Source organism: Anticarsia gemmatalis, chromosome 27 (genome assembly GCF_050436995.1).
Source record: "Anticarsia gemmatalis isolate Benzon Research Colony breed Stoneville strain chromosome 27, ilAntGemm2 primary, whole genome shotgun sequence".
In the NCBI taxonomy this organism is placed as follows: domain Eukaryota; kingdom Metazoa; phylum Arthropoda; class Insecta; order Lepidoptera; family Erebidae; genus Anticarsia; species Anticarsia gemmatalis.
Window position 1 is genome coordinate 4,177,928 of NC_134771.1, and position 22,475 is coordinate 4,200,402.

Here is a 22,475-nt window from a genome sequence, read left to right on the forward strand (position 1 = left end):
AGTGGGATTCGAACCCACCCTACGCGGCGCTACGGCTATATATCGACCACTGTATCTCGATTCTAACAACCGACCTGTCATCGAGAAATTTTGTATGAAAATCTGATCAGCGCCTCTGACGGGCGTCGTAGGAAATATTTTGGCAAGAACATTCTTAATGTCAAAATTTCGATACTTGGCAGTACCGATTGTACAGAATCGCGCTACTGCGCAAAACATACAGTTATGTGCAAACAAGGAACTTGTAGTAGTAATTTCTAGGCTTTTACATAAAATCACATCAGTTTCTCACGGGAGTAGGCTTATTGATAGTAAACTAGTATATACATGGGTATTAAATGGTAACTTTAAAAATAATTCTTACCACTAGTTTATAGATTTTAATTTGATCACGTTAATATTAGGCCTAAATATTAAACACATAATGTATCATCATGATAATTATCTTTTAATATAAGATCTTAAACTGATATAATAAATTATGTCGGTGTCGTTTTATCATAATAATATAACATTAAGCCTGGTTTATTAAAAATGTTGACTTTGTATAAAATAAGCCAAATATCGACCAATTGTCATTTTTTCAACTACTACTGTCCCATTGCTAAAGAACGGTCTACTCCCAGAAAGGAGAATGGGTAAGGTATTGAGTCTACCAAGCTCACCAGGGGGTCTATCACATATCTCAGTTGACAACTATTTGAAAGCCACTATGCTGTACATTGTTTTCTCTCTTAGAATATAGTGATTAACACGTTACGTCAAAGCAACAATGTACTGAATGGTGATCATCAAGTTGACGTACACTAGTTGCCAACTGAGATACGTGATAAACCCGTAAGTGCGGATTAAGGACATTGCGTCTTTTCAATAGCTGTTTTATAGACCTCACAGGTATTAAGGATTCCTAACAATAATTTTTTAAACATCAAAACAAATGACAATTCCTTCTTAAACAGACAAAACTTTAAAATGTTACAGTTGAGTTGCCTTTCGAAGTTTTGAACTGAATGTTAATGTTTAGACCACTCGGATACCACTGCTGAATAAAAATGTAGGCATGACAATAATTTCCTTCATTGTCTAAACAATCAATGAAATCCTATTTTCTCCAGTCCATTCTGAATGAAGTTTTTAATTCGTTTAAGTACTACGATAAAGTGCAGTTTAGTTCCTCAAACCGATTTCATACGTCGTGAATTGTTTCAAAGTTAAAAATAGATAACTACAAAATCCAGATTAAAAATTAAATGTGTGCTTTTGCTCGAAAGAGTGACAACTGACAAAATAAAGCCAAACAAATCTACTAACTTTCGCGTTTAGCTAATTTGCAGTAATGATACAAACATAGCTTTGAAAAGTAATCTATACTAATATTATAAAGCTGAAGAGTTTGTTTGTTTGTTTGTTTGTTTGTTTGTTTGAACGCGCTAATCTCAGGAACTACTGGTCCGATTTGAAAAATTCTTTCAGTGTTAGATAGCCCATTTATCGAGGAAGGCTATAGGCTATATAACATCACGCTACAGTCATTAGGAGCGGAGTAGCAACGAAAAATGTTACAAAAACGGGGAAAATTTTTGACTTATTCTCTTAAGTGACGCAAGCGAAGTTGCGCGGGTCAGCTAGTTGTTAATATGCCCAAGTTTTAAAACCTAACCGAACAATGTTTGCTTAAGCTGGATAAATCCACACATCATTAAGAATAACAAAAAGACAACTTATATTATTATCTGCGTAATAGATTTGAAAAGGTACAAAACTTTGACTAAGTACATTCATCAATCATATTACTAGCTATTATTTAAGGAAAATTTACAAAAATACGTTACTTTCTTGCTTAATAATGGCTGAACAAACAAAAGAATGGTCATAATAATAATATTACTGATTATCGTCCTTCATTTTTGTTAAAAAAAGTGGGTTAAGGCACAGAAAGATTAGTGTACATACGTTCAAATTAATGTCACTTCATTTTAGCATTGCTTTTTATATCTCGGCTTATAAACATCCTCATACATAGATAAGCATAAAGAACTCCTAAAAAATACCAAAATTAAAACTTACCTTTAAAAAATCCTCAAGAAATATCACTTTTGTTCACTTTTATCACAGAATTTTGCAACTTTTCGTCGAAAAATCTTATATTTTGTTACAAATTTTGAAAACACATTTTTCTTTCGGACAATCGTAGGCATCTGATTATTGATAAAAGTCTGTATACATGTGTTTCAATTAATCTACATTGAATGTTTAAAGATATACTAATTTGTTTTATCAAATGTATTGTTTTTCGTCCATAGATAATTTTTATATAATCTACGTAAACGCGCGGATGTTTCGTCATGGCGCTACTGAATTTCGCGCTCATTATTTTCTACCTACTTTCTTAATAACTTTTGGGCAAAGGTATTTCTCTCATTCTGCCAATAATATTCTTAGTTCAATACCTTACTACGCACTTTAGCGCTACCTACACTCTATTTCGCGCTATTTTTTTTTCCGCCATATTTTTTTGTAAACATTCAGACAAAGATATGTTTCTCATTCTGCCCATGCTAGGTACTCAAATACGAACAAATTTTTCTGTACCAATTTTCTTTAAAAACGTTTATTTTTATAATGTTCTTAACCCAATGTTTAAAATAAATGTGAAAATTTTAATGGCGTTAGCGAATTTCGCGGCATTTTTTCTCTACCATCTTTTTTTTTCTTTAGGCAAAGTTATACTTACTCTCATTCTGACAATAATGTTTTTAGTCATTTTACAACGTCCAAAAGGTCACCTATTTTTTTTAAAAATGACATGACGAAATATTGTCTGAAAATAATAAATGTATGATTTTTAAAAAGTTGAATATTGCGCTGTAATAAATACGTAATGTAAAATCACACTAAAGGAATCATTCTATATCTTAAAGGTTATAAAACAAAGATATTACTAACTGCTGCATGATATAATAAAATTTACAATGTAATTGTAAAGTAATAAATATAAATGGCGCTGTAAAGATTTTGTTATTGTACGGTTATCCCCCGTACATATTGATGACAAATCTATTTTTATTATTATGTGGGTGCAATAAAAGGTAAAAGGTTTATGAAATTGCACATTCCTGTTACACTTGTTTATTATATGATTAATATATTGTTTATACTATGTTGGAGTCGGCTTCCAGTCTCACCGGATGCAGCTGAATACTAGAACTTTACATGGAGCGACTGCCTATCGGACCTCCATAACCCAGTTACCTGGGGTAAGACTGGTCGTCGGACTTTCAAGCTTCTAAATACTGTTAACGACTGTCAAAGATCTTTGAAAATGACAAACGGGACCCAGAAATTAACGTGCCTTCCGAAACACGGAGGAACTCAATATGTATAGGACGGTCACCCATCCACAGAACAACCTCAGCTACCGTAGTTTTACCTCAGAAATCGATCGACGCGATCCAAGTAAAATAAATACTAGTACGGAATCCTTAGCCGGTTTCATATAGGTACTTATGATATAATTCTAACCGGACACAGCAAAGGAAAAGTCTCATTACTTCGCCTATTGTATTAAGACCATAAATTATTTGATAAGAATTTGTCATAAAATAGCTAACGGCTTCCGAACAATGCCTGTTTATCTATGATTGTAAAAAACTGATTATTATGATCGAATATTATATTATTTATCTTTTATCATAGTTTTTAAGCTAGATTTATAACTTTCTTACAAAGTTTACGAGATGTTAGCGGCTGACGGTCCAAAATTATTACAAAATATTTATTTAAATTTTTTTTAAACTCTTACTTAGATAATATTAGCCGTTGTGTACCTACGTGACAAAACACTGTATAACTAATTAGAGTTTACACAATGTTTATTAGTAAAATAATGATTTATTTTTATTTACGGGAGTGTTATTTATTATTGCCCTCCTAGCCGATATTCGGTCACGGCAACCAGTTTAATTGAAACCAACTAACTGGGCAGGACTTTGTAGGTCCACTCTCTATTCCTTCACTCTCATAGCCCGGTGTGACGGTGACCGATGAAATCAGTTTGAATACATACAGTTTAACGTAGTCATTCTCATTCTTCTTACATTCTGAAAAACATTTAAAAGTATGTATGTTTTTTGATAGTCATATGAGCCAAGATTTGAAATTATACTATAATAGATTTATAACTTTGATTCTTATTAAGTACCTACTCGCAGAATATTGTATTAAAAAAAAATTACAAAATATTTCCGCGAATAAAATAATCAGAACCTGGAAAAGTCGAATTTTGTCTTTCTAAAAACTGTTAAAAAGGATAATGACTTTTTAATTCGTGGCTTTGCGAGACGAAAGTATTTTATTGTTTCGTAAAATATTTGATTACAACTAATCCATGGAATTAATTTTACTACCACAGATTAATGATAAAAATTAAAAAGATTATTTGAAGTTTCCTTTACGATGTTGTGTTGTTAATTTATATTTTTTGTTGTTTTTCTGATTTATCGAAGAAAATTCTTGGTATAGGCTTTCGGGGATTAGAAGAAAATAAAAAAATCTGGATTGGCTTTATGATTTGATATCAATGTCATTCAATAAAAGTTCATTAAAAAGTTATAGGTAAGTATTAAAGGTGCATCCATTTGCTCACAGCAAAAAAAAAGTAGGTACCTACGTAAGGTACGTATAAGGTGTTTATTTTATTTATTTAATGATCTTATATTCATATTAATTATCTTCTACAACTGTTAAGTCACGAATTGTAGTTGGATAATGTGCCGTAATGACTACAAACTATAGCCATTTTATTGCACTTACAATAATTATCTACTTTTTATGAAAAATATTGCTTGTCATGAAATCGTTGCTCCACAAAAGTGGTCCAGTGTAGATGCACCATTACATGCATTCCAAATTCAAAACAATGCATTTAAATAAGATTAGTAAATAGACAAGGACAGCAGATTTTATTTACTTTGTGCGAAAAAGAGATAAAAAATATGAATGGGTGTGTACTATCTATATTTTTTTTAGTGCGTCATTTGCACCTGTATGTACCGATAGAGCCTATTTAGCCATATTAACTACTAATTCGGGTATTACGGATTCTTAGCTATCATTTGCCAATAATCCGCTGTGTTGTTACGGTTTTGAAACTCAGTTTGATAGCCAAATGGCTTATGGTTTTACCTCCCATAGTCGAGAGTTATAAAGTAAAGCAACACGCTTATAACTTTTCGAAAACGTATCTAATGATTAAAAAAATCTTCTTCTTGTTTAATACTGAAGGAAAACGAAACCGTCACGTAGAAAACTTGATTATAATTACCTTGCGTGGCTAAATTTTCTTTAAACATCTCAAATAATATTGATACTTGTTTGAAAATGAAATAGGTACTCTTAACTCGCTCGCAAAATACTTACACGTATTTGGGTAGTGGACTCAGGGTTTAACCCCTCTCTCAATGGAGGGGACCCGTGCCTTATTGAGAGGAAAGCTCGGCGTAGTGGGCTACTTAATGGATGAACAATATATTTCTTTTTTTTTTGAGTTGCGTATCAGTGTAGGTATGCATTATAAACATGGTTGAGATTTCGGATAATCAGGAATCTGAAGTTCGGATAATCGGGTCTCCATTGTATATGTTGTGTAAGTAAGTATATTATGTTGTTAAAAATTCGGTCAAATCATTATCAATTATACAATTTTGGCGGATACGTATGGCGCCTAATTACCAATTACTTAATCAATTTAAGATCTTCAAGCGCCGCCATCGACAATTTTAATAAAATACATGTTTTTAGATTAAATCTTAATATAATTTCATAGCGCGCAATGATAAATATTATCAATATTGTTATTTTTTTGTAATCCAATTTACTTTGGTGCGGAACTTTGAATTCATTTTGCGATAAAATCTAAAATTAAAGCGAGTGCATTATTGATTATTTTCGGTTTTTACAAACATGAAAAATCACGGTCAGAAATAATTTAAGCCGGAAATTATTGTTTGTGAATCATTTTATAAAAATTATATTGAAATATCATATTTTGATATATTGTTTATGGAATTAAGTATTTATGGATTCTAATTTTTAACCCATCGGCTGGATTCGAAATTAAAATATTCGATAGAATTGGTAAGCTCTTAATCCTCTTGACCTGCGAAAAATAGTAAGAATGAGAATCAATTAAAAATCAATAAATTTATAACACTCAATAAAAAAAACTATATGGTAGGTACCAAAAAAAAGACGAATCGAGAACCTCCTTCTTTTTTTAAACTCAGTTAAAGAATGTCCTACGTGCTTAGTGGTTGTCAAATAGTTGCCAAAAAAATAGTCCCCTGAGTTTTTGCTACTTTCCGACCTAGTAAGTGAGATTGTGATGTGAAGAAAAAGATTCTCAAAGTGGACAAGGAACGTATCAATGCTATATTTCCACTTCTTATCATATACTGAGGTATGTACCAACTACACTTGAAACAACTCTGTAGTTTTAGATGTGAATTAAATTGGTTAGCATGAATAGTTTCGGTACCAAATATGATACAAGACAGCCAGCCATTTTTAAATAGGCATCTAATCTCCGAAAAAAGAAAAAAAACATACAGCCGGCGCAAAAAGTGCCTATACTTTTTCAAATTGCTTAAAAACGTCATGTTGCTCAGTCTTAAATTTCAGGCGCTATTAATGCAAGGAAATAAATAACGTGTATTTCCTGCAAAGAACCTAATAATTCATGTTTAATATGAAAATACCCTTTGGAACATATTTTATACATAGGTATTTGTGTTTTATATGTAGGTATTATTTATGCCTACGCCGAGCAGATTTATTTCGAACGTAGAACTTGTATGAGTATTCTTTTGCTTCAAAATTACAAAATGATGTAGATAAAAATATAAGAGTATTTTTTTATAATTTGGAAATACCTAAACTGGCAGATGGGGTTTCTAACGTATAATCATGTATTTTAACGAATAAACTCTAAAAATATGACTAGTTATTATACATGCTAAAGATTTCACAATTTCGCGATTGATCGAAACCGAAACGCGCTTATCCGCTTATCACTCGTTTGATTGATGTGACTTTTGACAATCAAAATCTAGATTGTTTTGTGCCGGTTAACGGTTAAAATACAACTACAATATAACGATGCCTTGCCGTAATATCTTTAAATTGGGTGCTCTTGAGGCTAAGCGAACAGCATTCTTGCTATGTGACATACAGGAGACCTTCCGACCTCATATTAAGCACTTTGGCGAAGTGGTCAAAGTTGCTAATAAAATGGTACGTAAAATGTTGATTTTGTTACGTAATAGCGATAATATCAAAGGTTAGGAGCTTGCTATGTGTTTATCAAGTATTTTTGAAGGCCCTGTAATGTATTTTTTCGTTGAAATGTGGAGTAACTTGATGATGCATTCCGCATACATAGAATTGACAGTACCCATTCACTTTCAATGAAATCAAAAATATTGTTTGTGGATGACCTCTATTTATTCAAAACCCATTACCCTTGATAAACTACAAAGAGTGTCATAGATTATTAATACTATTATCATTGTTGGCAGCGATACAATCAGACATCTATAGGTTTAAACCAGTCCTTTGATTCTCAAACATGGGTTGGAGTGTAGCAAAGGATGTGCAAGGAGATAAGGACTTATAAAAGAATTCAAATATGTTATAGATTGTGTTTCCTTTCCAGTCTAGTCTCACATTAGCGTTGTAGCTTATCGAATCTCATAGTTAATTCAATGTTTGTCATCAAAACTTACTTTCAAACTTCAAGTTATTCTTATGGAAGTGTATTAATAATATTATTTTGTAAAATTACAGATGGAAGCAGCAAAACACTTCCAGATTCCAGTATACATATCGGAACAGTATCCCAAAGGCCTCGGTCACACAACTAAGGACATAAAGACAGAGTGTGCAGCTCTCGTCTATGAGAAGACTACATTCTCTATGTACACACCTGAACTGCAAGAGAGACTGAAGAAGGATGTACCTGAGTTGAATGCTGTAGTGCTTTTTGGTATAGAGGTAAATATTGTGTTAAAATTATAAGTTTGTCTTCCATGCTTGGTCCTGCTAAACCAGGGGTTCCCAACCTTTTCTTAGTCCGGGAGCACTTTTTTATTATTTTTGTTAGCAGGGACCACTATGTAAGTGTATTAAAAATAAAGTGTGGTATTCATCCTGAAAATTTAGAATTTTTAAATCATTTGCAGACCATATTTTGGCTTTCGCAGACCACTGGTTAAGAACCATTGTGCTAAACTTAACTGCTCTTGGTAAAATTTCTCCTAGAGCTAGTTGAACATCAGCAATTTTAAAAACGATACTTTTGTCTTAGAAAAATCAACCCATAAGATTTAAAACTTGTTTTACTCAATATAGTTTACAGGAATTAATACCATTTCACCTCAATTTGCTTGCTAATTCTATGATAGTTGCACTGTAAGGATGGTTAAAACTTTGTTGTGGAAAAGAAGCAGGACTTGAATGCACTGACCAAATACATTTGAGGGACTTTTTACAAAACTGCTGCCAGCACTATACGGTTCAATTTTTTTTAGGCTATTACTGTCCCACTGTACGGCAGGGGTCTCTTCCCAAACGAGGGGGAGGGGTTAGGCCTTGAGTCTAGGTCTATTTTCTTAATAGACTTTTTATATTTCAGGCCCATGTATGCATCGAACAGACTGTGATAGACTTGATGGATAGAGACATAGTGGTACACTTACTAGCTGACGGCGTATCATCACGCTCGCTAATGGACAGGGGGCTGGCACTACAGGTTAGTAATACTTGAATATATGTTCATTATAAATTGCAATGGATATGGACAGATTCAATCATTAAATTTTGGGCCATGGCATATTTGCTTGTTGAAAAATATGTCATATTATTATTTTGGGTAATAGCAGTCATCTTTGCTTGATAAATATTTTTGGATTAAAAGTCCAAATTATTTGTGGGGTAATGATTGAAGTGTAGTTGTTAAGCTGCTATGTTGCTATTCTACTGATGGATCAAGGTTCGATTCCTATGGAAAAATATTTGATGATGGATGACAGGAAAAAGTACTAAGTTTACTTCTATATATGTATTTATAAGTATGTTTGTTTCGTCTCAGATAAAATTACCATGCATAATCATTTTGAGAAAATTAATATCATAAATATGGTTCATTTCATAGCTTTTTACACGAAAAATCACATAAAAAAGTTTATATAAAAGGTGATGGCAATTAAAATGATATTTTGATTATTTCCAGCGTTTACGCTCGATAGGCTGTTTCATAACGACATCAGAAAACGTGTTATTTAAATTACTGAAGGACAAGAACCACCCCGAATTCAAAAATATATCTAAATTAAATAAACAACCCACTGTAGATACGCTCGGTTTTGATTATTTAGCGCCGAGTTCTAAACTTTAGGAGGTACAGGGTGTTTGAAAAATTGTTAAATGGTTTTGGTATATTTTTTGAGATTTTTGATATATTGTTATTATTGTTGGTTAATGGCAAAGCCCTCTGTTAGGTTTTAAAGCATTTATTATTATTTGCAATCCTGAGTTTTTATTTTTATAGTATTTATTTGTATGGTATATATTTTTAATGGCCATTTATAAGTCAGCTATTCGAAATTTTAAAACATACCTACCATTGTGTATGCAATTTTATGCAATGCATTTTTATTTACTTGCATTCCAATGTTCTGTGATTTATTATTAATTGATAATACAAACAAAAATATTTTACTGACAAATCAGAAGATTAACTTTTACAAAAAATGATTGGTAGTTGTTTGTTATTTTTGTCATTTTTGTGGGCGTCTGAAAATTGATTTTTAAATAAAGTATTATTTTATACTTAATTAAAATGGGGCTAATCTATAATAACACGTCAATCTAAATTGACGCCATCTCGCGGCTGATCTTAGAACTATCACGAAACACGACAATCCTGAAACGCACAAGCGAAATCTAAATTGTATTTTCTACAGTTATTTCATGTAATTGACAAAGTCATCACCATTTATGTAAACTTATACTTTAATAAATACATATAATTATATAAATAAAATTGCGTTTTTATTCTATTTACAGCGCCTTCAACGAATCGGTTGCTTCGTGGGTACATCAGAGAATATACTATTTAAGTTATTGAAAGATAAAAATCATCCGGCTTTTAAACCTATTTCTAAACTTAATGCCAATCCGACGCCGGACGAGTTTGGTGGTAGCAAGTTAAAATCTGATAGTGATGAAAGATGTTCAGACTAAGTTTTTGACAGATTACTGTAGTTTTGACGGCTTTAAAAACCGCCTTGTAGTGCGTTCAATTCCTAGGTCAGATCTGGCTATCAGCTCAAAAATGCCTTATTTTCGAATCGATTTCGACTATCAAAATATTCGTTTTAGTAGCATCTTCGAATATAAATGATCATAATCAATGTATTCATAATTATATATTTTTATGATATCCCAAAAAGGACTCTTCAAATCTGCATCAAAAATACTTAATGAACAAAAAAAACATCATAACTGAGTAAGAGGTTATGGGGTTACAAACGCAAAAATTACAGACTTAAGAACCTCCTACTTTTGTTGAAGTCGGTTAAAAATACCTAAGATGGTTAGACCACTATTAAATTATTAGCAAAGAAAAAGAATGTTTGCAAAACCATCTATTAACTACTAATTTTAATGTGGTTTTGCGCTGACGACCTTATATATTTGTGTGATGAGCACAAGTAGGTATTTGTTCTAGGTCTATATACATTGTATTTAGAAGTATATAATATATAAATGTCATGTTTATCAGCTCTTTGGTTAATAGCTCTACTTAGTTTGTAATCGGATGACTGTGTGTATTGTTCTAAAATATATATTAATTTGTATTTTATTGTTTTCAAATCAAAATATTTAGATACATATTACTATTATAATTATTTTTATTAAAAAATGTCTACGAACTATAGCAGTAATGAGGACATTATATTATACCTAGGTTCGATTCGTAGGATTTGTTAGCTGTTTATTTCTTTCTTAGGAAATATTCCGTTTTTAGTGTATGACTTTTAAATATAAATACTTACTTAGACTGCCTCTGTGGCGCAGTCGGTAGTGTAGTAGTAGTCTCGGGTTCGAATCCTGGACTTTTACTTTTCCCGGAGTTAGATGTACCTATAGGTTCTCCTCTGTGCCTTGAAGAGTATGTAAAGCAGTCGGTCCTGCGCCTGACCTCTCACTGGTCGTGTCGGTTATCCGGACTATGAGAGTGAGGGAATAGAGAGTGTACTTGTGTAAAGTACACACACTTGGACACTATAAACAAAGTCTTACACATTTGGTCGCCATGGCCGAATAAGTGGATTGACATCCAGTCTCGATGTTATATTATAATCAGTGATTATATACTCATTTACTTGATTTATTACTTAAACCATGTTTATTTTATTATATTTATTACTATGTGTATTGGAAATAAATATCACTTGTTCCAACGGTGAAGGAAAACATCGTGATGGAACCTTGCATGCCCGAGAGTTGTTGAATTAGCGATGCCCAAATGTGTTAGAAATTTTCTACAGCATTTGTATTTCAGCTAAAAATACTAATTCTAGAATTCTAGTACTAACGGCCGTTTTCAATATTCCATCTAAGATCTCAGATAGATTCCGTCAAAAAAATCTAACATTAAATAATTACGGGAGAAATTGTATTTATGCATGTGTTATTGAAGGCGAAGTAACGATAGGTAATAGTTATCTCTAGTAAGTATCGGAGGATAGGATATTGAAAACGGCCGTTTTTTTAATTGAAATGTTAAAACTGACTATTTATTTTAGATCCTTCCTTTTGAAAAGGAACAATTTTAAAATGTTTACTACTCTTTTTAGATAAATAGATAATAATGGTTAAAATGATATTACTTATTATTAATGAAATAAATTGTATTTTATCACATACTAGTTTTATTACTTACTGCTTATTCAAAATTCAAGTAGGAATATAAATGCTGCTTTATTATCGGCCATTGGTTTAGGTCACCACGCCGCTACCACTGCGTCGGGAGGTCGTGGGTTCAATTCCCACACGGAACAATTATTTGCGCGATCCACAAATAATTGTTTCGGGTCTGATTGTGCTTTGTGTCCGTTGTTTGTATATTTGTAAAAGTCCCCGCGACACAAGAGCAATTCTTAGTGCGAGAGTTTTCTTTTAAAAAGCAAAGAAACTTATCCAGGTGATTTTAAATAAAATTACTTAACTTCGTAGATATAATTATTGTTATATTATAGTAATTATTGAATATATTTTACACACGACGGTCATGTATGCTAGGAATGTTAGCAAGTCTACGTAGAGTGCTTGTTTCTATTCAGATCTTTTGGAAGAAATTAAGAGGCAAAATTGTTCCCTGCTGTCGAGGCGCCCGTAGCCAGTTGCGCTCACCGGTCGGTAAACGATCTGTGGGTTAAGCAACCCTTGGCGCGGTCACTCCATAGATGGGTGAGCGCATAGTGGTATTTCAACTGGGCGTCTTCGTGCTTCGGAGAGCACGTTAAAAGTCGGTCCCGGTTGCTACAGTTGCAACAGGGTTCCATACCCAAAGAGCTCTATTACTAAGCCTCGGCGGTCTGTCCGTCTGTCACCAGTCTGTATCTCATAAACCGTAATAGCTAGAAAGCTGAAATTTTCACAAATTATGTATTACTTTTGCCACTATAACCACAAATACTAAACATTAAAAAATATGATATAATAAATGCACAAACAGTAATTTTGTTCCAAACTATTAAAGGTATATATCCGTCTCTTTCGCACATGCACAATTGCTATTCTCCTCTCGCTCTAGCACGCTACGTGACGTCATCCCATACATTCCCGTCGTGTAGTTAGTTTAGTAATTAATTTATTTCAACAGCGACCATTTGAGTTGCTCCTTTGCCGATTGCAATACCTGAAATTATAGAAAAACTAACTTATAGAATGTATAAAAAATAATCAGAAATATTCCTTTTCGGTTATAAATAACTAATAATAAATTTAAAGATAATAAGGCATAAAACCTTCAAGATAAAACTAACAATTTTACTTAAAAAAACTATTGCGTTTGTCTGTCCCTGCTTAAGATGAAAAAGAAAGGTGTTAATCAACTTCATTGCGATTACTATCTAATTAAAATTGGTAGCCGAAAAGCTACCCTTTTGTAAGCAGGGGTTTAGTCAGCACCCCCTGTTTAATATCTCTTAACTTTATAATACTAATAATATGAATTAATACAGATTTGTTGTTTTAAAATAATACTAAATTATCACTGAAAATGAAAGTAGGTAGGAATTGTTAAGTTTCTAATATTTGCGTTGCGGCTTCGTAGAGATACGAATACAATTTTTTTATCTTTGACTAATAAACTTGGTAAATTTTATATTTTTTACCATTATTATATTGGACTTTTAAAAAATATTGTAAAGTATTCTCGCATTACTGAAAGACCAATTTTACTAGTTTTCGAATTTTTTTAAGTTGCAGATATCATAGTAAGTAAGATTCACATTAAAGAGAATATACTCATAGCCCATTACCATAAAAATATTTAAAAATCCAATTTCTAAGCAAAAGAAACCAATATTTACAACAGCAGAAAATAAGATTTGCCTGAAAATTCGTGCATTTTATACAGTGCTTGGCATAAAAGTGTAAAAGCAGTTTTCATTCTTAGCAGATGCTTATAATATTATTTGACTAAAAAAATAATAAACTTTTAACAATAATAAAATATTTTGTACCAAAATAAAGACGAAGTACTTTTTCAATATTGCACTTAATGATGTAATTCTTTAAGAATAACTTTAACTTAGCTATAGAAGTTTTAAATGGCTTATGAACAAACTTGTACGTTGTTCGATGAAAATTATGCCGACTATAGTAATTTTAATGTAAAAATAAAACTAATCCCAAAACAACAGACAATTTACAAAATGAATTCCCAATTGTTTTTTTTAATGCGAAAAGCGATAGAGCCAAAAAAAGGGTTGCCAAAGAGAAAAAATAAATAAAAAAATAAAAATGTTAGTAAATAAAATGTTTAATAAGCTATAAAATAACTACAATATTATTATTGCCGCTTTTAAATATTGACTAGTTATATCCCCCGGCTTTTCTCACATATTCATTATGTTCTGTAGTATCTGAAATTTTGTAAAATTTGGAATTTTAATAAAGAAATTTTTTGGTATTATTTTGTTAGTAGAAAAAGAAATTGAATTATTATCGAAAAATATACTAAAATATAATCACCAAGTCCCAAAGGTGTTTTCAAAAATATACTTATTTAAATTATTTTTTGGACTTACACAAGTGCATATAAAATAAAAACCACAAAAGGTTAGTTGTAAATGTATAATGTATGACCCCATACATGACATAGACAATACAAAAAAAAACAAACCATAAACTATCACACATAAAAAATCTTAAAAAAATATTTCTATCTTGTAACACTATGGCGCGTAATTTTAACATTATTATTTAATTATAATAGCTGTTTTAAAATTATTTACTACAGTCAATCTACTAAATTGTTATTTGGGTAACTTTAACCCAATATTTTAAATAACTATTTATTTAAAATAAACATAATTATATTTTACTTACTTGGTACTTACCCAACTTTGTAATAAAAATATTCTTTTTACTTTCAAACATATTAATCTCTTATTTATTGGGATTTCCGCATATTATTATTATACATTTTTTAACGTTAACTTTTTAATTTCCAAAAGGAAAATATACCCAAATTAAAGGGTAATCAAATAAAAATAGGGAAAAAGTTACCCAAATTCCCGAAAAAAATACATAAAAAATAATAAAATATCATTCGCACTCCGAATCGTTTATTAACACAGTAATAATATAATACAAAAATAATAATACTCTTTTATTATTTAATAATAATTATTATTTAAATTATGCTGGCAATTTTTTCAAAATAATTGTTGTATAGAGTTGCACCATACAGAAGTGAATACTATAAGAAAATATTTAACTTTAAAATTGTAGAGCTACCATTGAAAATTACTTGACTATAAAAATCTATCAATTTCAATAATCTAACTTTAGTATAAAGGCTTACTTTGGATAAGTAACTTGGTTTAATTAGTATAATTATTTTTTTCGTAATAAATTACCTGGGTTATAACAGGATACCCCTCAGTAAGACTGGTTTTCAGACTTTCAAGCAAAAGCACAGTAGGAAAAATAATAATTCTTAAGGGCCTATATATATTTCAATTGTCAAAAAATTGTCAAAGATTGCTTCATAGGTTGAAGCACTGGTGTGCACTGATGAGCGAAAATGGCAAAAATCTACTGTTCCACATTCCTTTAGTAACAGGTTTTTATAGTCAAGTAATATTGTTTAATATTAATGGCACAAAACTAAAAGTGCAAACACAACTGTCAACTATTCTACACACACAATACTGTACGATCATATTTGTATTAAAGATTTTAATGAAATTAATTTTATCAAAAATTTTTTAAAGACGTCACTAATTTATGTCGATTGCACGGTGTCTACAAAAAATAATTATTCAGCCTTTTTCAAGACTCTAAAATGTGATCTAAATTGGTTTAACTATTTGGCTTTGAAACTGCAATAATACCAATATCTATATTTTTTTTATATTAGTACAGCAATATAGTAAAATTGCGATTATTGTCTCTTTCAGAATACAAATATGTTCGGACAGTATTTAAAAAATATTTGTGTTGTAATATGCTGTGATTGGGATAAATAAATGCAATTAGTTTTCTAAAAAATATTTAAATATCTACTATATGGATTCATCAATTAAAATTTTAACAGCCCATTTACACTAAAACCTTTTCCCTTATCCCACGTTACATGAAATTAACTCAACATGACTGTGTTCTCTCAAAAACATGCTATAAAGGGGATTTGGCTAATGTTTTTACAACCGGCTGTCTGACTGACATCAACCCTCTTTGGGAATTGCTACAAAAATATTGGCCACTTCTTTTTTAGATACCTAATAATAGCTACCTAGAAAACAAACTCGTTTGACGTGATAAATACGATATAACTTGACAGAACTTACTCTGCAGTTATTAATACATCATCTACATAATATCTGATCATTCAAAAAATGATGACATATTTTTTTACTATCGAACTGACTAAATAAATCACCTTACTATTATTTTGCTACCTCAGAAACCCCATTTTTCAAGATCTTATTCAAAGCATTTAATTAATATTCACAGCACATTACAACAACAAATAGTACCGTAGCCACTACCAAAAGAATTTATTGACTTGTTCCATTACCTGCGCGACGGTCTGCTCTCCGAGCGGCACGTCCTCCGTCCGGAGCGCTGCGCGACCCACTATTGAGGTCGGGTCTGAGTCCAGGATAACACTGGAAACAGATAAAAATAATAGCTGACCCGCGCAACTTCGCTTGCGTCACATAAGAGAGAATGGGTCAAAATTTTCCCCGTTTCCGAAACATTTTTTACTGGTACTCTGCTCCTATTGGTCGTAGCGTAATGATATATAGCCTATAACCTTCCTCGATAAATGGGCTATCTAACACTGAAAGAATTTTTCAAATCGGACCGAAGTAGTTCCTGAGATTAGCGCGTTCAAACAAACAAACAAACAAACTCTTCAGCTTTATAATATTATAATAATATATAATATAATATATAATATTATAATATTATAATATAATATATAATATTTATAATATATAATATTAGTATAGATATAGATTTCAATTAGGCAGTTTTTTAAGAGAGAATAGAGAGCATATGATTTATTTCTACTTAATATTTGAGAGCAGTGATAGCAAAGTGGTTTAAGTTGGCACCTCCCAGGCAAGTGGTCGAATGTTCGAACGCGTGGCAACACACCAATGACTTCTCGAAGTTATGTGTGTATTAGAAATAATTATTATCACTTGTTCCAACTATGTTGGAAAACATCGTGATGCAACCTTGCATGCCTGAGAGCTCTTTAAAACAGTTTTCGAAGGTAGGCAAAGTCCCCAACCCTCAACTAGCCAGCGTGGTGGACTCAAGGCCTAACCCCACCCTCATTTCAAAATACCCTTGCCTAGAAGTGGGACAGTAATGAGTTAAATTTAAATTTATTTTTTAAACATGCTTTATAATTACATTTTCATTAAAAAGTGTAATTCTTTCTACTACAAATTAATGAATAGTGTTTACTACTCACCCGCCATCGCAGATCTCATCGAAAGCCAGCATCACGGCGTCCAAGTTGTCGAACAACACTCGCCTCTCCACGTTCCTTCTGAGCAGTATACTGACAGACTCGTACAACGCGTTCAATACTGATTGTAGTATTAACTGGAATTAAATGAATTGAAATAATTAAAATAGGTCAAAATTAAGCCTAAAATACAAAACTGGAGTTAGACACTTTTACAACCCTTAACATTCATAGCTGGTTGGTAAACAATCCGTTGGAGCAACACATACCAGACATGGTTATTTTATTTATGGCAACCATAAGTATTTCATCAAAATATCTGTAAAAACATCAGGAGACTGCATAGATAGGTCATATCTTGTGTTGTATTTATGTTTAAACGTATAGAACGACAGAAACTAGTCGATGTGCAGAAATTGGCCGCTAACGCCGAGACAACAACCCGTGGTCAGCATCCCCTCGGTAATGTACCTTCGTTCCCGTATAGCGGCCGACCCGTCATCTTTGGCGTTACTTACGACCCGTGACCAACTTAGACCTTAAGATTCAAATTCGAATTCAAATTCAATTTTTATTCACAAACAATTTTTACATTGTGTTTGAATACATATAAAGACAGAAAAACACCACTTACACATCCCAGTACAAGTATTGAATACAAAATAACACTATTATAAACATGCATGTCAACAGAATAAAAACAATCCAAAGCGATGAGTGGTCAATAATAAATTATAATTAAATTTAAGCGAATTGTATTTTTTTAATAAATGGATTATAGATGTCTTTATATAAAACAATTAATGATGTGAATTATGTCATTAAATTTATTGTTATAATAGTAATTTATTATTGTTGTTCCACCTCACAGTATGTACACTTTTGCAAATCATCAAGAGAATATAAACACCCTGATTGTTGGGTACACTGAGTGGATTGAAGTTATTTGGCAGTCTGCAAGTTCTACAGCAACTGATATGAATAATTGCATGATGCATGAAGTCTAGCGTGGCAGGCCAGAGTAAATTTAGTTAACACTAAAGAAATTACCTCATTTTCATGTGAGCTGCCCATAACATAGAAGAACAGGTCCACATTGCTCTTGTACACACAGGTCAGACCTTCTAGCATGATGATCTCTGCGTTTGCTCTGAAAACATAGCAATAACAATTTAACCACTCAAATATATAAGGAAGATATTTCTTTTGTCAATCAAAGTAGTTAAAGTTGTTTCCAGTCTGTCACTAAATTGTTTGTATAAAAGTTAAAGCCTAAAGGCTTATTAAGAGTTTTGTTTCTTTCACTCCTTAGCGAAATGAAAAAGAGAAAACATATTATAGTAGCTTTTTAACTAAAATAGGTTTATAGTGCGTTTGTGAATAAGAGGGTTTAGGTTTTAGTAGTGTTTTTTATTAATGACCCATTGCTGGGCAAAAGTCTCCTTCTGAACCAAGGGATGGGCAGAGAGGTTGGGTTCTAAGTCTCTTCAAGAGCTGGTTTGATACTTTCTGTGCCCTCAAGAAATGTATTAAACAACTGTTAGGAATACAAGGTTTCATCACTATATTCTGTATAATAGCTGCTTGGATAAGTTTACCTGTGAGTCTTATTAAACAGGTTCTTCTCAAAAGCCTTCTGTTCTTTAGCAGTGGGCAGCACGTCTTTGTCATAGTACTTGGCTAAGATCCTGTTGCCATCATTGTCTAGGATGCACATCCCTTTGACTATGTACAGGGTGGGTTCCTGAGATAAAATACCTGTATTTTAGGTTCTATTTACACACATACATAATATCACACGTTTTTTCCACAAGGGTAGGCAGAGACTAAAGAACTAGAAGAAAAGAACTATTAGAAGAGAGATAGAGGTTTTATAAAGTGGTCTAAAAACCAGGGATCTCTTCTCATCGTTGCTGCATCTGTCTATTTGTTTGCGTTTAATGACAAATGTACTGATTCCCGAAGTTTTAGCGCACTGGGTGGAACTGAGGCGGCCTGGGTGTGAAATCACATTACTGTATTTAGTATTACCGTCTGTATCTAACAGTAATAGAGGAATAGACCAACTATTGGCCGAATCCATTGACTTTAGAACAGAAATGTACTAAGTTGTACTTTGCGACGTATATACCAAGATTATTTACTAAAAACAACACTTGTAGTACTAATATAGAGTCTGTAGGCTTTGTAGATGCATTTTTTAACATTTGGAGTGAATTTTACTAAGAAAAATCAAGCAAAACTGTGAGAAATCAGCCAAAGTCGGCGGCACTTGGTTAGCTACGATAAACATGTCTAATTTTCAGTGTTTACAGGATAAATCTTCGAGTAAATTTGGATTACTTACAAAAAGTGATCCTTCCATGGTCGTATGCACCATTTTATTTGTAAAACAAAATTCAAATAAGCTCTGTTTTGGTTAAAACACGCAATGAACAAGACTGTGTTGACGTGTTCGTCGCAAATTGACAGTTGAAGTTTGATGTTGACGTTTGTGACGTGCCCAATAGAGGTGTAACCATTACTACAATTTTATTAAAGTTTAGGTGATTTACTAAATTCTTTAACTAAATTCCGTAAAAAGAACTGTAACGTTGATGTTTAGTACATAAAAACATTCACTAAAAATAAAGTGTGTCTGAAGTTTGTTGCTAAAACTAGTAAATGTAATAGGAAAAAAACGATTTATATAGTGATCGCCTCGTTCGGGACGTAGGGACATCTCTAGTGAGCGCGTTTCAAAGACCAACCTATGTGAATCCTGATATTTTAAGCCTGATTTGTTATTTATAGCCGTGACTGTAATTTCTAATTTATTAATGGTAAAAAATTCAATGTTAGTGAATTGGATTAGAATCTTCGGTTAAAACATGCGACTAAATTATTTACCAAGAAATTTTTATTCGAAGATTGACGTGGCATCGAGCCTCAACGTTGTTAATAACGCAAAAGCGCCACCTGCCGGCCGCGCAATAATTTACTATACCACCAAGCTAGTCTAGTGAGAGTGGGCACCTGGTCTGAGTATTGTGCGCAGCAAAGAGCCACTACCATTACGTAGTATTCATGTTACACTAGATTTTACCCGCGAACTCGTCGGCATGAAAATTTCCTGGAAAAGTATCTTATGTAGTAAGCCAGGTTATAAGTATTTATAGGCTGTAAGTGTACCAAAATTCATTAAAATCAGACCAGTATAGCAGTTTTCGAGTATCAAATTTAAAATACAATGTAGGATACACCTCGGCTTGGTAGTTTCTATAAAAGTGGCACTGTATGACTGTAGCAAATAATATTGTCAGATGTTCAGAAAATAAAACCATCTTACGAAATAAGATCACAAAAAAAGTTAAAGTTTTTGTTTCAAAACACTTTGATGCAACCGACAAAAATAGAGTTCTAATTACAATATTTTCGCGCCACAATTTGACAGATGTCGGTAATGGCCGTCGAGAATAGACAACGATAGATCTTTGATGTCACCGAATCAAATTACAAAAGTTAAATTTCCGCTAGACATGTTAGAAGTCGGATAACTTATTTAGTTTTATTTATATATTCACCTACCACGGTGTTAAATTAAAGAGGGAGGATCTATGCTGATTCGAAATAAAAGAAGGTTTGAGAAATGTGCCAAACAAAACTAGAGAAAAAAAAACAAGAAGACCTGAAGAACATTTAAGTACCTAACTAATCTTAGATTTTACATCTTAAGAAATTGATAATTATGTTTACCAACCTACCTATTCAGTTTTGCTATAGCCTGTCTCCTAGGACCCTATTACTAAGACTTTGCGTAGGTATAGGTCTGCTACCAGGCTGTTTCATGCACCGTAATAGCTAGACAGTTGAAATTTTTATATAATTAAAACAAAAATAGATATTTAAGAGGACCGCTATAAAACAAGCATGATTTTCCCGTTTTTACAAATATTAGTACGGATACAGAACCATTCATGCGCGAGGCTACATCGCACTTGGCCGGTTTTATTAAAATAAAATCTCTACGTTTATAATGAAAAACTTAACATCTTAATAATATACGTTTATTTATCTAATAACTAAGGAGATCGGACTTATCATGGACCGGTCACAGCCTGCTCCCTAATAATCCATTTAATTAAATCTATACTAATATTATAAAGCTGAAGAGTTTGTTTGTTTGATTGTTTGTTTGTTTGGTGGTTTAAACGCGCTAATCTCGGGAACTACTGGTCCGATTTGAAAAATTCTTTCAGTGTAAGATAGCCCATTTATCGAGGAAGGCTATAGGCTATATATCATCACGCTACGACCAATAGGAGCAGAGTACCAGTGAAAAATGTTACAAATACGGGGAAAATTATGATTCTCTTATGTGACGCAAACGAAGTTGCGCGGGTCAGCTAGTATAAACATATTATTTTCTATTAGTTTAAAACTTAATCCCCCGACCTTTTAGGAACGTCTAAAATTAAATGGCGTTATAAATAAATCACATTGTTTGCCTTACAGCCCTCTTTGTCAGCTATAAATAAATACACCCGTTTTAATCTTCATCGCCTGTCATACGAGACAGTGAAGTTTTGTATTTTTACACCAAATTACTTTCTAAAGCGTTTAACTGTAGTACTCTCTCGAATGTTAACGAGTTAAGCAACTAATGGCGCTGACATTCCTTGGATGGGTGACCGCTTGCGGCTGAAGGTGTGATGTTCAAAACTTATGCTAGCTTAGTCTCTAGTCTATAAATCATGCCCGAATCCTTTCTTCCAACTATGTTGGAGTCAGCTTTCAGTCTCACCAGATGCAGCTAAATACCAGTATTTTACATGGAGCGACTGCCTATCGGACCTTCACAACCCAGTTACCTCGGGAAACGAAAAATCTTAGTCAGTGTCTCAGTCTTAGTCACTTCTTTAAAATATTTAATTAGTTTAGTCTTACGGAAACAAGAATAAATATCTAAAAATACTTTAAAATACAGAACAAAATGTACTAATAAGTAGACCTAGTTTCCGTAATGAAACGAGCTTGGATTAAAAGGTAACACAGAAAATGTTTCAATAATCCGTTGCTTTGATAATAGCACATGACAGGTAATTTGGATGAGCCGGCCGATTTTTAGGTCAACACGGTAATGTCGGGCTTTTTAAGGAAATCCTTTAACGAGGCTTGGAGTTTTGAAATGTGGTTTAAATATAGCTACAGG

General features: G+C 32.4%; 2 protein-coding genes across 4 annotated transcripts; one reads left to right on the forward strand and one right to left on the reverse strand.

Moving 5' to 3' along the window:
- Window positions 1-7,069: 7,069 nt before the first annotated feature.
- Window positions 7,070-11,983, forward strand: LOC142984432 (isochorismatase domain-containing protein 1-like). 2 transcript variants are annotated; one of them, XM_076132010.1, is made up of 4 exons: window positions 7,070-7,290; window positions 7,843-8,049; window positions 8,690-8,806; window positions 10,123-11,983. In XM_076132010.1, the coding sequence occupies exons 1-4, from the start codon at window positions 7,156-7,158 to the stop codon at window positions 10,297-10,299; spliced, it is 636 nt and encodes a 211-aa protein (XP_075988125.1). In that variant the 5' UTR covers window positions 7,070-7,155; the 3' UTR covers window positions 10,300-11,983. The 2 variants fall into 2 exon arrangements, with proteins under 2 accessions (XP_075988125.1, XP_075988126.1); XM_076132011.1 differs by lacking the exon at window positions 10,123-11,983 and adding an exon at window positions 9,287-10,084.
- A 307-nt stretch (window positions 11,984-12,290) lies between these two features.
- Window positions 12,291-19,773, reverse strand: zetaCOP (COPI coat complex subunit zeta). 2 transcript variants are annotated; one of them, XM_076132012.1, is made up of 6 exons: window positions 19,632-19,773; window positions 18,883-19,028; window positions 18,335-18,434; window positions 17,288-17,421; window positions 16,376-16,466; window positions 12,291-12,982 (listed from the first exon to the last, which is right to left on the reverse strand). In XM_076132012.1, exons 1-6 carry the CDS (start codon window positions 19,662-19,664, stop codon window positions 12,935-12,937), a joined length of 552 nt encoding a protein of 183 aa, XP_075988127.1. In that variant the 5' UTR covers window positions 19,665-19,773; the 3' UTR covers window positions 12,291-12,934. The 2 variants fall into 2 exon arrangements, with proteins under 2 accessions (XP_075988127.1, XP_075988128.1); XM_076132013.1 differs by lacking the exon at window positions 12,291-12,982 and adding an exon at window positions 14,093-14,213.
- Window positions 19,774-22,475: the final 2,702 nt, after the last annotated feature.